The sequence below is a fragment of the Alligator mississippiensis genome, chromosome 3 (genome assembly GCF_030867095.1).
Source record: "Alligator mississippiensis isolate rAllMis1 chromosome 3, rAllMis1, whole genome shotgun sequence".
Classification (NCBI taxonomy): domain Eukaryota; kingdom Metazoa; phylum Chordata; order Crocodylia; family Alligatoridae; genus Alligator; species Alligator mississippiensis.
The window spans coordinates 237,869,053-237,884,418 of record NC_081826.1 but is presented as its reverse complement, the minus strand read 5'-3'; the positions used below and the strand labels follow the sequence as shown (position 1 = coordinate 237,884,418).

Below are 15,366 nucleotides of genomic sequence, written 5' to 3'. Positions count from 1 at the left end.
CAAGCTAACTCTACTAGTTAGTACTCAGTTGCAACCTTATTCAATTTGAGGCACTGCAGTTTAAGAAGAATTGAGAGAAAACTGGAGAGGTTCCAGAGTTGAGCAATGAAGATACATGGCTTGTATCCCAACCTTTTTATGAGGGAAAAAATGAAGTAACTAGGTATGTTTAGTTTGGAGATTAGAAAGGAACACATGATAGCACTTTTCAAATAATTTAAAATTGTCTATAAGGAAGGCTGCCACAGAGGGCAAGACAAGAGACAATGGGTTTAAACTATAGCAAATCTGATATAGATTAAACATCAGAAAAAAAAAGTTCATAAGTGTAAGAACAGTAATGCACTGGAACAACCTACATAATCTCATTGAAGGTTATCAAGAAGAGGATGGATAGGCATATTTTGGATTCTCCAGAAATAGTGAATCCTTAGAATATTGGACTAGATAGCCTAAATGTCTCTTCCAAGCCTATGATTTTATAATTACAGTGGCGGCCACTGCCGGGGTAGGGTAGAAATCAGTTTTCTGTCTTAAGCCTGGCTTTTTAAACAACGAAGCCTGCTTCTCAAAAAAAAAATCCCTGAACTTCACATGCCACATTTCATTCCCATACAATTTTTTTCCTGCAAAGTTTGGGGGAAAAAAATCAAGAAAGAAGTTTTAATTCTAGGGTCTTGTTTAAAAGTAATCCACTGAATATATTTATCTCCTCATACCACTGCAGTGATTTAGACTTCATTCTTCAAACCCCATATCTGTATTGTTGATCTGGCTAAAGAGAAGTTCAATTTATTGTTTTTGCAAGAAAGAGTGGAATAGTGAATAACTTAACATGAATATGCATGCTAAGACCTTATGATAGGACTGTAGATATCCATACTAAAGTGGGCAGAAATGAGGCTAACACTATTTTATGGAAGTATGGCTATGAAGGTGAGCTTGTGAAAGTGTGCTGTAACTCTCCTCCAGGGCCAAGGCTAAAGAAGTTTGGGAATGGTCCTAGAGGAACTAGAAACAGACCATCTTGCTCACTCAGAGGCAGCTTGCCATTCTAGTATTTAAAAGTGATCAGGAGGTTTTGAAGAGAGAATTGTTTTTATTCCAGCTGGAGGAAAGCCATTTTGTATTGTTTTTTCCAGGATTTCGTTAGGCTGAAGAAAGCATCAGTCCTGATCCTTCAGATGGTGTGCTGCAGGAGAAACACAGTTGTGTGGGCAAAAATCAGGAGGGGCAAAGAAAGCAGAAAGAGAGATTTGGGAGGCAGATGGTATACAGCCCATAGTTTCCAATTTAGGGAGGAGGAGGAGGAGAGAGTATTGGGAGGGTGTGACCTTACTAAGCAATACAGGAGAAGTATTAAAGGAAGGGTTAAAGGGAGAGGGCTGTGTCCTGTTCTGATGATGTGGGGCAGAGGAGACCCAATTGGGATACTGTCTTGAGTAAGAGATTTCCAACAGTGAAAATAAGGTCTGATTAACTTGTTACCTAAGTAATCCCATGGGTAATTGCTACTGCAGTTTCAGGGGCAGTCAGTCTAGATAAATCCTGGAACATTCTACTTTTCTTTAGGGGAAGACACATGACAGCAGAGAGCTCTTTAGACAATCTGTAGAGAAATTTCCTCATTCATGCTGATGCCCGATTTGCTCCTTCTTGGAACCCTCCTCCCTTGGAAGTCAGGCTCTCACTGTCTACTCTCTCATCCTTTGGCAGCAAAGTAGTTACCTCTTTAATGAGAAAAAGCCAGAAAGGAGAGTTTGAATGCATGAACCATTGCATAGATTTCTAGAAATGAGTTAATGCTGAGGGCAAAACACTGATTACAGCAGGTGCTTTCTAATTCCATCACAGCCTGTGGATTCAGCATCTGCTCAGCTATCCCCTGGCTCCCGAGGAAGAGGGAAGTATTTCACATTAGTTTTTGTTACCAAACTTTCCATGGATTTAGGGGTCTTTCCACCTTCTTTGCCACTTTCTAAAGCATAGAACAGAAAGAAGTCAATATATAGTAAATCAGGCACAGATGGTAATAAAAATGTTATGGAGGGAACATATTGGTTAATAGGCAAAATATAGAAAGGAGAAAAAGGTTAACCAGACAAACATAGGAAATTTCATATGCAGTTTTTCATTTAAACAACGATCCCTTTCCAGTTTCCATTTCCATTGCAGTATTACTCAAAAACAGTAAGCTGTGCTCCTGAGCCAATATTTTTAGCTAACATGCGGAGAGTACAAAGACCTTGTTATAGTCTGCTAAATAAAAAAAAAAAAATGCAATGTTAAAAGTAATAGTATCAAGTTCAATAACTTCACGTTGAAAAGCAGGTTTTACAAAGCAGAGTAAAAAATGAAACGCTTCTTTTTACACATCATAATTTGAACCTGGTCAGAAAAAAAAGAAATATTTGTGGCAAAAAGTCAGTCTCTCTTGATCTCTCTTTCATCAAAATAATGAATTTTCAAACTTGTCCATCTCCATAGCTGAACAAAATGAAAAAAGATTTTTTCTTTGTTTTTGATTTAAAAAAATGAAAATTTTGAAATTTTCTTTGAAATAGTTTTTCACAAAGGATATTCTTAAGAATATTGGCATTAATTCATTTCCATCACCAGAAAACCCCAACCACTTTTTAAAATGATATTGATGAGGAAGTTGCTTTCTATCATGATAGAAGTAAGGGACAAACATGTTTATGACTTATAATAGCTTTTGTTTATCCTTTTTGTCAAAGTAAAGTTGTTACATCTCTTTTCTCTAGGCACTTAGCCCATATATATTTTACATGTCTTTGCCTCCTCTTACAGGTGTTTAAGTTAACTATCTCATCCTTTCACTACTAGGACACCTCTTAGGTTTAGCATTCCCCTGGGTCTCTTTACTAGCTGTTTGACATATTAACTAGGTCACGCCTATAGGCAGGAATCTTTCAATCTAGCCTCTTAGACAGCTGGGTGAGGGCTTTTCAGTGGTGGAAACTGCAATTTTTCCAAAAGATAAATATTTTTCATGATTAAAGACTAAATATTTCTTTCAGCAAGTATCTTCATAATAATCAACTGTTTTACAAACTTTATATCATTTAGGACTCTCTAATCCAGTTTCTGATGCAATAACAGGATGAACCAAAATTTTCCTGATAAATTGTAAGCTAGAGATAAAAACAACACCAGTATAGTAGGGGAAACAGTGCATTAAGTCTTGTGTCCTCAAATCTTCCTCATGCAAATCTAAATGTAATTTCAATAACCAAGTGGTATCCATAACAACAGCTTATTCAACTGTGGGGAAGAGACAAGTCTTACAAATTGATTGAAAGTTTTCAATAAAATGGCATGTCCAGAATGATTAAATGATAATATTCTCAGGGTTTTGTAATATTCCTTTTAATAAAAAAAAATCTCCCCCCCCCATATCAGTATTCTAAGCTAGAATTAATGTGTAATAACTATCCAGTATCTTTAAGTCAGTCTTCAGCTTAACGTTCTTTGTTATCACAGCATCCTAATGTGCTATCTGACCATCTTAAGATCTAGCTTAAGGAAGCAGAAAGGGGACTATAGTTGTCTTAGTGAAGGGGAGGTAGGTAACTGCTTGGAGGAGGGAGAGGAAGGAGACAGGCAAATGGGCAAGCACACAACAGGATCCTAAACTCAAACTTTTTTCAGATTTAATGTTGCTTTGTGTAACTGTATGTAGTTCCAACTTTTGAAGGACACGGGTGGCCAGAATGAAATGTGAAGGATGCTTGTGGTAGTGGAACTTGATCAGCTGTGGCTGCAGTTGTGCCAAGGCTCCCAGTTGGCAACCTGGAAGCACACCGGGCATATCTGAGGACACTGGCCCCAGGTCAAGCCTGGGTAATAAGGACCTGCCGAGCTGGGTGGGAGGCATGGAATGCGGTGGTGGAGTTTAAAACCCACCGAGACCTGATGTACAGAAGGACTGGAAGTGGCTGTGGCAGCACCGCAGCAGCCACACACCTGAGGAACTACCTCTGCAGTTCCCATAGTGGGAACCATGGCAGCAAGTGGCTCTCACTGGAGCCAGCTCAGAGGAGCCAGATAACTTACCCGAGAGTGGGGACTGGGCCTCGGCAGCGATGATGGCTGGCGATGGGACAGGACGACCTGCAGGCAGAACAGTATAGCTGTGAGTACTGAAGCTGAGCAGTGGGGAGGCAGAGCTAACTTTTCCTAGCCTCAGTATATGGATGGTACTTTACTATGGGCTTTTACCTCCTAAGTGGAGGAGATATACCGGTGCGGAGGATTTTGTATCCTTCAGTCTCAACACCGGAAAGAGACTGTTGAAATTTTTGTCTGGACATTTGTTACCTGTGTTGTCATCTGAGAGGTGCCAGGAGGGTTGTAAAGGAGGCGGAGTCCCGAGATGCGGGACCTTTGGCGTCTGTGTGAAGGCTGTATGAGCGCCTGGAAGATCAGCCTCTCTATTTTCTATAATCCCAAAGTTGTGCCAAGTGAGAAGTTATAGCAACCACGCAGATGCCTGAACCAGCAAGCTGTCTATGTATTGGAAACCAAGTACACCCTCTACAGGCAAGAAGCCCCGCTGGTCATCAAAGGACAAGCACGGGAGGCTACATATTGGTGCATTGGCCATGAGCAATATCCTTACGACTCTGGAGGCCGATATCGATATGGAAGAGAATACGAGTGCACTTCTGGATGTGATGGGACAGACCCTGCAAGCTGTAATAAAAGTTCTTGAGGTGCAGCAGCAGCAGGTAAACCAGTAAAATGAGTGGATGCAGTGTAATTGGACAGGATTTTGCATGCAGAAGATGACCAAGGATGATGACCCCAAGTCTTTCATTGAAGCCTTTGAGAAGATGGCCATACAGGTCGGGTTAGACCAAGCACTGTGGGCCAGTCATTTGGGGGCCCTCCTAGTAGGGAAGGCCCAGGTTGCATATCGACAGCATGCAAAGAAGAGGAGAGATGCAAAGGGGGGCAGAGATATCCTGGGAAAGGGTTAATATGCTATAGATGTGGAAAAATGGGACATGTAGAGAATGCACAGGGCAGCCAAGAATGATGGTGCTCTAGTTATAGCTCACCTGGGGAGAGAGAAACTCGAGGTAGGTGGTGAAACTGAGGAAATGGACTGTAGCTTCAGACAAAGCAATGTAGTCAGTTTGGGACCATCCTACCATGATAGCAGAAGTGGCAGGCAAAACATTGAGGGCCACCTTAGACGCAGGGTATGTGCAGACCCTAATAAGAATGGGTTTGATACCCGAGCATGCCATAGAATGGTGCAAACAAGTACGCATGAGATGTATATATGGAGGGGCAGAGTGTTACAATTGAAGGTATACTACGATGAGGTTCAGCAACTGAAGGGGGAAGTTAAAGGTTGGTTTTGGCCTGGACCTTGACACTGACATGATTATAGAAAGAGATTGGGCCCCATTGTATGAGGTACTCCACGAGGTTAAAGAGGCAGAGCTAGCCTGAAAGGGTTGGCCCCAAGCCGAGGGCTGGGTAGCTAGCAAGGGTGATACCTTGTCATCAGAAGAAGACCCAGAGATACAGGTGAATGCCAAGGCACCCGGACCTCAGTTTAAGTTAGCCCAGGGGGAGGAACAAGAATTTGAAGCAGTATGAGAGAGAGAGCTTGCCTGAGTGGATGAACAGATTACACAGCTAGCATTAATCGTAAGTAACCCACATTTTGAAATGCATAATGGATTATTGTATAGGGTCAGCCAAGCCACCAGGAAAGAGGGGTGGACTTGCCAATACATACTGAAAGGCTCTATGGGGCCAGGCACATGCATCCCCTATGGGTGGACATTTTGGGAGGGACAAGACGCTGACCCAAATATCACACTGGATTTTTTGGCCTGGGATACCGGAGGAGGTATTGTGACAGTGTGAGGCTTGTGAGGAATGCCAGAGGGCACAAGAAAGAAGTCACCCTTGCAGAGTATGTCTATTTATTGGTGCCCCATTTGACAGGGTCGCACTAGATTGTCAGGCCATTGCCAAAGAATGGGTTGGGGAATCAATTTGTATTGGTAATGATAGATTATGCTACATGCTACCCAAATGCGATACCCCTGAGGGCAGTTACAGCCCACCGTATTTTGGACAAGTTATTAAAATTGATATCTTGGGTGGGGGTTCCCTGGGAAATTGTAACAGACCAGGGGTCCAATGTTACAGCTGGGGTGATAAGCCACTGTTGCCCTTGGGGGGGTCAGGCCAACTCTCAGGATCTCAATATTGCACTGTTAGACAGGAGGGTGTGACACAATTGCACATATACAAAACACACAAATTAATCAGGTGCCTACACATACACACACTACCAGCTCAGGCACATGCACATCCAAACCAGCCTAGGCATATGCATACTTATCACCAATTCAAGCACATACACTATACACCCCAAAACATAGAAACAGATCACTAATTCGTATATCATGCACACAATGCCACACACACACACACACACACACACACACACACACACACACAGATTAGCAACTCAAATACACACATGTTCAAAATAACCAGTCTAGGTTCATGCACACCTATCACCAGTTTAAGCCCATACACGCTACACACACCAAATTTAGACAGAATTAGTTACCAGTTACCAACACCTGCACATCCAATACACATACGTGGATTACTAATTCATATACCCCCCCCCCCACAGATATCTATATATGTATATATATGTGTATTCACTAATTCACACACATACCACCCACCTACACATACACACAGGTGAGTTCCTAAGTTGGGTGTTGTGATGTGTGTATGTGCTTGGTGTACTTGGGATACCTGGGGAAAGGTTAAGGTAAGAAAGTAGAAGTGTAGGGAGTTAAATTACCAGGACCGGGATTAGAACCGGTAGACTACAGGGTCCTGGGTTGAAGAACTGAGGCTCAGGGGTAACTTTAGGTTAATTCATCTTAATTCATTAAAAGACAATGCCCAAAGCCTGCAGAACAGGGAAGCATGCCAGCACAGAGTCTGGGACTGGAGCCAGAGCTATGGGGGAGCTGAAAAGGTAGGTAGGGAGAGGGAAAAATGGGACTAAGGGAAAGTGTGGGTGTTAAAGAGGGGCTCTGGTTGTGGGGAGCCAGAGGATGGCTCTGGGGCAGGTAGAGAAGTTACAGGGAGTGGCAGTAGGTGCTGGAAGCTGGAGCAAGGCTGCAGCTGCTGGAGCAAACTGCATGAAAGCTAATAGAAGCTGGGAAGCTGCGGGGGTGGGGGATTACAGAAGGTGGGGGGAAGTCTGAAAACAGAGAGATGGACAGCAGAAAATCACAGGAAAAGCAGCAGGTGGCAGGGCAGCAGGAAAGTAAAGAAAGGCAGCAGAAAGTCACAGAGAAAAGGCAGTAGGAACAAGGGAGGCTGAAAGGTGGCAGAAAAGGGGAGATTAAATTGGGAGGAGATCGGGAAACTAGCAGAGAGGGTGGGGACTGAAGCTGAGAGAGAGAGAATGAGGCTGGAATTTAAGATAGGGAAGGGACTGGGATTCAGTAAAACATGACTTAACTCGGGGTTGCAAATGACAGTGGTTTTATTGAACAGGGGAGATGGTGACACAATGTTAAATTGGTTCCCTTGTGTGCGCACGTACACATGCACAGGCACACACACTGTGGCAGCTGGGGTTAGAGAGGCTTGGTGCAGGGACTGAAGTCCAGGAGGAGAGAGAGAGACAGAGAGGGAGAGAGTCCAAATTGGAGGAGGAAGTGTGCAGGTAATATGTACCTATCCAGGCTGGAAAGGGGTCCTTGTCCAGTAGATGTTGTCCAGAGTGGGGTCGCTGGCAGGGCCTCTGGGTGGATAGGTGGTGTGGCATGGTGCTGGTCCAGCTGGAGAGGATGTCCCACTGGGTCTGTCTTCACCGCCCCTTTTTATAGGGGCAGACCTTGTGTGACCGTAGTGACAGGAGGCATGCCCAGGCAAGGGTTAGCCCCTGGCGTACTGAGCATGTGTGCTTCATGCAGGGATGTGTGGTTTTGGGTGTCTGTAATGGTGAGAGTTGCTGGTTTTGCAGGGTCCTTTGTCTTTCAAATGCTGGTCTTGTCTGTTCCTGGGTGAATCAATGCGAGGTGATGACCCAGTCATTACAGGCCATTCAGTAGAGGCCTGCTACCATTGTATTTCAATCATTTCCAATCACATTCATTCATTGGGGAACCAATTTACATGGGAGGGGTACGTGACTCATACAGTTGCAACATGGGATGCCCAGGAAGAGAACACAAGATGGAGGCTTGACATATAAAATGGAAACTTGACATGACTTTGGTTCACTTACAAACACAGGCCTAAACCATACAATATCCATATGAAACAATAAAAATCAATAAAAAAATGATAATAATACAATATACAACAGTAAGAATCAATACAAACCTAATAATAATACAATATAAAACAGTGGATATCCAAAACCAAAAACTTGCTACCAAAATAAAGATGTTTAAAGCTTATCCTAAGTCTGAGCTCACTTATACTTCTCTATAGGGAATAGAGAGGGAGAGAAAAGGTCAGAAATGGTTGGGGAAGGGGAGGGAATGCATTTTAAAATAAATACAAAAAAAGAAAAAACTGGGGGTTCTGCTACACCACTTATCAGGTGCTCAGGGTTAAGCAACTTAGAACCATGGGGTATCACCCCCAAACCAATGGTCTAGTAGAGCATTTAAATTGTACCATCAAATGCATGTTGTGTTCCTGCACTCAGGTAGAACCACGAAGATGGGATTCTATTACTTACAACCCTGATGTTTGCGCTGTTGGATATAGGATCAGCATCAATGTGCTTTTCACCTTTCGAATTAGTATTTCGCCACTGCCCATGAGGCCTCTTACAGAGCTTTAGGGAAGAATGGGAAGAGCACAGGCAAAGCAGAAAACAGAATATGACAAAAAGACCCGAGAATGTAGGTTTCAAATAGCGGAAAAGGTGCTGGTGTTACTCCCGACCTCTGCCAGTAAGTTCCTTACAAAATGGCAAGGGCCCTTCAAGACTGAGGCAGGCAGGGCCTGTGGACTATTAAGTCCACCGACTGGGACACAAGAAAGAAAAACAAATCTATCATGTGAACCTATTAAGAAAATGGCAAGAACTGAGGGGGCGGATATTGAGCCCCAAGGACAGGTAGGAAGATTTGGGCCTGGAAATAGGGGAAGGTCCCACAAGGGCAGGAAATAAGATACCCATAAAAGTTGGGGATAATTTAAGTTCAGAACAACAAGCAGCCATAGAGGAGCTGGTAGGGAGGTACCAGGATGTGTTTAGCGAAAAACCTGGCAAGGCCAGATGTATTGAGCATAGGATAGATATGCCAAAGCAGCTGGTGGTAAGAGAAAAGTGGAGGTCAAGTCCACACCATCTACAAGATGGAGTTAAACAAGAGGTGGAGAAAATGTGGGAGCAAGGAATTATAGCCCCTTCACATAGCCCATGGCACAGCCCTATAGTGGTGGTGCCTAAGAAGGATGGGTCCCTGAGGCTCTGTATAGACTTCCACAAAGTCAACAGTATAGCCAGATTCAACGCATTCCTCATGCCACAGACTGAGGAGCTCCTGCAGGGAATTGGGTGAGCGCAATTTATTTCCCCCATTGATCTTGCCATGGGCTACTGGCAGATTCCGATGGCAACAAGAGATCAATCAAAAATGGCTTTTGGAATGCCATGGGGCTTGTTCAAGTTTAAACGCATGCCATTCAGGCTTCATGGAGCAGCAGCCACATTCCAATGCCTGATGGATGACCTCCTGGCCCTGCATGCTGCCTACACCACGGCCTATATAGATGACATCATAATATTCTCACAATCCTGGTCATAGTATTTACGACACCTACAGGTGATTTTGGCACAGATACGGGCTATTGAGATGTCAGCCAATCCTGTGAAGTGCCCACTTGGCATGCGGGAAAAAAATTACCTCAGGTTCAGGGTAGGCCAGGGTTGTATCTGCCAGTTGGCTAGTAAAATAGAGATCCTGGCACAGTACAGGCCTCCACAGATAGAGGGAGATGAGAGCGTTCCTGGGGCTGGCTAATTATTATAGGAGATTCATACCGGACTTCGCCACCAAAGCAGCCCCATTGATGGACGCGCTTCAAGGTAAAACAAGGGGGTTTATAGTCTGGTCCGTTCCCATGGGCATGGCATTTCAAGAACTTTAAACTGGCTTTGTGCAGGGTTGCAGTGATAATTATACCTGACTTTATAAAAAAAATTATTCTATAGATGGATGCCTCAGAAATATCCGTAGGGGCAGTGCTGTGTCAAGAATATGACGGAACAGAAAGACCCATGGCATATGCTAGTTGGAAGTTAAACTCGGCAGAAAAAAGGTATGCCACAATTGAATGAGAATGCCTCACTATAAAGTTGGCTATCAACTATTTCTGATATTATTTAATGCTGAAAGAATTCTGCATCATGACGGATCATGCACCATTGCAGTGGCTGAATAAGACGCAGAGTGAGAATACACGTCTCATACAGTGGGCTCTGTCGCTGCAACCTTTTAAATTATCTACTAATTATAGACCCAGTGAGACCAATAAGGTGGAGGACTTTTTACCCTGGTGTACAGAGCTGACACAGAGAGATACAACATGCCAGAAAATGAACATGCCAGATATGAGGAGAGAATGGAAAATACCACCACAAGGTGACTTTGGCAGGGAGATGTGTGGCAACAGAGCTCGATCGGCCACGGCCCCAGTTGGGCCGAGGCTCCCAGTTGGTGACCCAGAATCATGTTGGGTGCATCTGGAGACACCACCAGTCCCAGGCTGAGCCTGGCTAATAAGGACCCACTGGGCCCAGTGGGAGGCATGGAATGTGGCGGCGAGTTTAAAACCCTTGGGGACGCAACATGCGGGAGGACTGGAAGTGGCTGTGGCAGCATCGTGGCAGCCACATGCCTGAGGAACTGCCCCTGCAGGGGCAAATGGTAGGAAACACAGCAGCAAGTGGCTCTCACTGGAACTGGCTCGGAGAAGGTGGATAACTTGCCTGAGGGCAGATACTGGGCCTTGGCAGCAACAATGGCCAGAGACAAGCCAGGATGATTTGCAGACAGAACAGTATAGCTGTGAGTAGTGGAGCTGAGTAGCAGGGGGAGAGAGAGTTAGCTTTCCCTAGCCTCAGTATACAGATGGTACTTTACTATGGACTTTTACCTCCTAAGCAGAGGAGATATACCGACACAGAGGATTTTGTATCCTTCAGTCTCAATTCCAGAAAGAGACTGTTGACAACTCAAGTAAAGAATGTCCAGACAAAAACTTCATTTGGGAGGTGCCAGGCAGGGTGTAGGGGAGGTGGAGCCCTGAGATGTGGGACCCGTAGCATCTGTGTGAAGGCTGTATGAGGGCATGGAAGATCAGCCTCTCTTTTTCCTATAACACTAAAGATGTGGCAGACGAGAACTGACAGCACCCAAGCAGATGCCCAAACCAGCAAGCTGTATACACACCAGAGGACAAGTACACCCTCTCCTGGCAAGAAGCCCTGCCATTCATCAAAGGACAAGCACAGGAGGCTACAATGTTCTCTATGTAATTTAATGAAGGACTTTACTGGCAGACTATTGCAATAAATGTGTGGAACGTAACAGCCACTAAAATTGGATGACAAATGATGATAAAATGAAAATAATTTCATGTATTCTGCTGCCTCAGCATGGAAGCTTCAGTCTTCCATGATATACAACTGATCAAAACCACAGGACAATAGCTTGGTAAGGAAGTCAAACTTTACCAATCAAAAAGTAAGACACTATGTATTTCTCTGTACAACTTCTGACACCACGTTTTTATGGTTCATTAATTAGGCAGATATTATTAAGTGTAGTCCACTGCTAGTGCAAAGGTGACTTGTGATGGTTTAAGATTTTATCATAATATTAAGATTTGTGTTCAAAACATTCTGATTTGAAGCTAGGGAAAATGTGAGCAACAAAACACAGTTCAACTGTTTGAAAAGGATGACATTAATTGGATTATAATAAAACAATTAGTCTTTTGTTTATTTTCCAAAAAATTCCAGTTCTATCAAACCAGACAGAGAAATACTGACAAATTAAAAATACTAAAGAAAGATAGGAGAATAAGCAGAAAGAATTTCCCCTTTTTTATATACAAGTACAGAATGGGTGGCTGTAGTTTCTGTTGCTTTAGGTAGCATTCATCCCAAATGGATGTAGAGCCATTAATCTGGTGCAGGACAGACTTGGAAGAAGAGATGATATTTGAAGTCCTTACATTCTTCAGAGTAGAGGCCAGCAAAAAAAAATATTGGAAAAATTGGCTCCCTATTTTTACCCAAACTTGTGGGCAATATGAAGTCATAGACATAATATGGTTCAGATTTGTGTTTGTTGGATTCTCTATTCCATGGGGCTCTAAAGCATTCAGTACAGACAAGAGGGTCACTCTAATTATATTTGAGTTGTTTGCAATCCAATGGGCCAAAGGAAACAATTGAAGCATTATTAATTCCAGGTTTTTAGCCCCTTAGTTATAGCCAACCTAATATACATCTTTGTAAAGGTTCATGTAGTCATTAAGAGTAAGAATAATCTTCATTAACAGGCCATTATGTTAAGGTGCTATCATGTTTCTATCACTTCAGTTATAGAATCCCCTTTGATGGGAATTTTGCTGTTGACTTCAGTGGGACCAAGACACCATTCCTTCCAGTATTTGATGTTACTGTATTATCTGACTATTTTTGTAATTGTTACATTATGTACAAACCAGAAGAAATAAATGTGGATGACAACTTCCTGGAACTTTTGAAAGAAACAAAAACTCTTCATTTTTCTTCTAGTATAACTTACTAGTTTTGAAAGTATTTGATCTAGGCCCTGGAAAAGGCTAGTATGGGACTAATTTAAGGTTAATTTATTTTTGCATACTTTGGATAAAGACAGATGTCAAGGAGAGGTAAAGTGTATTGTTTTCCAGTGGTCAGCTGTTATTGTTTCTGTCCCTATGGGCTATCCAGATGCATCATAATAAAAATAAAGAGAAAGTTGATTTTTTTTCCGTGATGAAGTTTTCCCCAATTGTTACCAGTTATACCAATATGCCATGTTAGCTAGCAACAATATTAAAGATCTCTATTTAAAAAACAAAAAAAACCCAAACACAAAATAATTCCCTCTTCTGAATTTCCTGGTGCCTCTCATTTCAACTGTATGACCTTTGGGGAATAGGAGTGTTTAAATGTAATGTCTTATATAGCACTATCTACTTGACAAATAACTCATGGTGATAATGAATTATCACAAAGCCTTTTCTTCCTAAGAAACTAGGATTCCTTTAGTTTTTGGCTTTAACTTCTAAAAATGTAAAGTGGGGTTTGGAATGTGTCCACATCCAGTGTTCTTCTGAGTTCTGGACAAAATATCAAGCTGTGCTGAGGAGGCAATTTCTGAGAATGGAAACAGGAACTCCTCCACAATAATTTTTATATTCAGAAACAAAGATGTATCTGTGATTTATGGGTTTAATATTTTTAACACTTAGAAATTACGGAAAATATTTTAATGTTTTATATAAGCTTTGTGTTAACATCTGCTATTTTTTTTATTTCCTTAAAACAATTTTAAGAAATATGGTTTTGGAAGAAAAAATGTTTTGCTCACCAAAAACAATCTATTTCATAACAGTACTGCATCCTCATAGAGAATTTGCTTACACATTTATGATCATCCTATAAGGTCATAAGCCAAATCTCATTGAGGTCAATGGAAAGTCTTGTATTGGATTAGACTGTAAAAGGTTTCTGTGCTGTACTATGCTGCATTTACAGTTCAATATACAAAACATACCTTTAAGTTACAAATATGCTCCTTGCTGCCTAAAAGATTTCCAGAGTAGAATTATTTGAATAAAATTTGGTTTAATTTTTTCCAAAATATCTCACAAAATAGAAGGAACTTTTTTTGAATATGACCTTGGTATAGAATGTGGATAGGTGGCCCTTAATGTAGCTAATGATACTTTTTGTTTTTAGATAAAAGCTCTGCAAGCTGAGCTTGACTTCCACAGAAGTATATACAGCCTTCAAGTTAAGTATACTGAAGCTGTTTTTGAAGGGATAAAGCAAGCCTACCACACTTTTCAGGAGAATGTTGTGACAGTTCTATGTTCACCGCTACAAGGTTAGTGTGAGTTTTCTGCTTTTTGCAGGAGTACAAACTAAAAACTGCTGGAGAATGCTGATAAACATTCAATAAAAGATTTTTAAATCCTGTAATTTGCAAACAGTTCCTACATTTTTATGCAGCATTTTTTATCTTCATATTTTAAATGATCTTTTCATGGACATCTTGGATTGTTATGCACACTTACAAATTTCTTGCACAGTATACTGGGTACATAATAATATAGCAACATTATATGGCTTTCATAAGGAAAATAAGATTGTATTACTAGGCTGTTAATTAATCGCTATTACCGTGCATGCTTAATATGTTAATTGATTCTTGCATTCATTTCTTCAACACATTAATTGTGTATGTAGTTTTGAAGTCCTTGTCTGGTCTTCACTGCTGTCACTGCTGCTTCTGGGCCACTCAGTGGGGCAGCAGTGGCAGTGCAGAGGACCCACAGGGCTATCCAGGCGTGTTCTCCAGGCTGATGCAGCAGGATGGTGGGTGGGGTGGGGGTGCACAGACACATGAACAGCTGCAGCTTACATATGGCCAGGAACACAGCCCAATGCATGTAGAGCAGCACCCAGTAGGTAAGTCTGTGGAAGGGAATGGGCACGGAGAGGGGGAAGGTCCAGAGGGACAGACTGAGGCCCCCACAGTGAGGCAAGGGTTGGGGAGGGTCATAGGGTAGAGCTGAGGGTGGCTCGTCCAAGGGTGCAGGGGTGTGTGTCTCCCTACCACTGCACGTACCCCCCTGGGAGGGGTTGGGGGCATGTGCTTCCTGAATTTGTGTAGGGTGAAGGTGAGCTGCCCACTGAGAGCTGGGGCTCTGTGCCCTGATTCCTTTGCCCCAGGAGCCATGCACTAGACATGCTGGTCCTGCCTGCCTGGCAGCAGGAGGCACAACACGGTGTCATGCAGCTCCTGGGACAAAGGCATCAGGTACAGAGCCCCAACCCATATCAGGTAGCCCACCTCCACCCTACACACTTCTGGGGGGCATAGGCCCCCCATGTCTCCCCTGGGAGTGCACGCAGCAGTGGAGCATCATGCCCCCCCCCCATGCCCTTGGATGAGCCATCTGCAGCTCTCTCCCAAAACCTGCTCCGGTTCCCAGGCACCCTTTACCTCTGCCCCATCTCAGTGTGTGTGGGGGGGGGGCGGTTCCTCTATCTGC

At 43.0% G+C, this 15,366-nt stretch overlaps 1 protein-coding gene across 2 annotated transcripts in view; it reads left to right on the top strand.

Moving 5' to 3' along the window:
• LOC102560227 (uncharacterized) overlaps positions 1–15,366 on the top strand; it is a 233,822-nt gene that overhangs the window by 198,830 nt on the left and 19,626 nt on the right. For both annotated transcript variants that reach the window (XM_019483882.2, XM_019483897.2), the window contains one exon: positions 14,048–14,195. In XM_019483882.2, the coding sequence (XP_019339427.1) occupies positions 14,048–14,195 (148 nt within the window). The remainder of the gene's footprint in view (positions 1–14,047; positions 14,196–15,366) is intronic.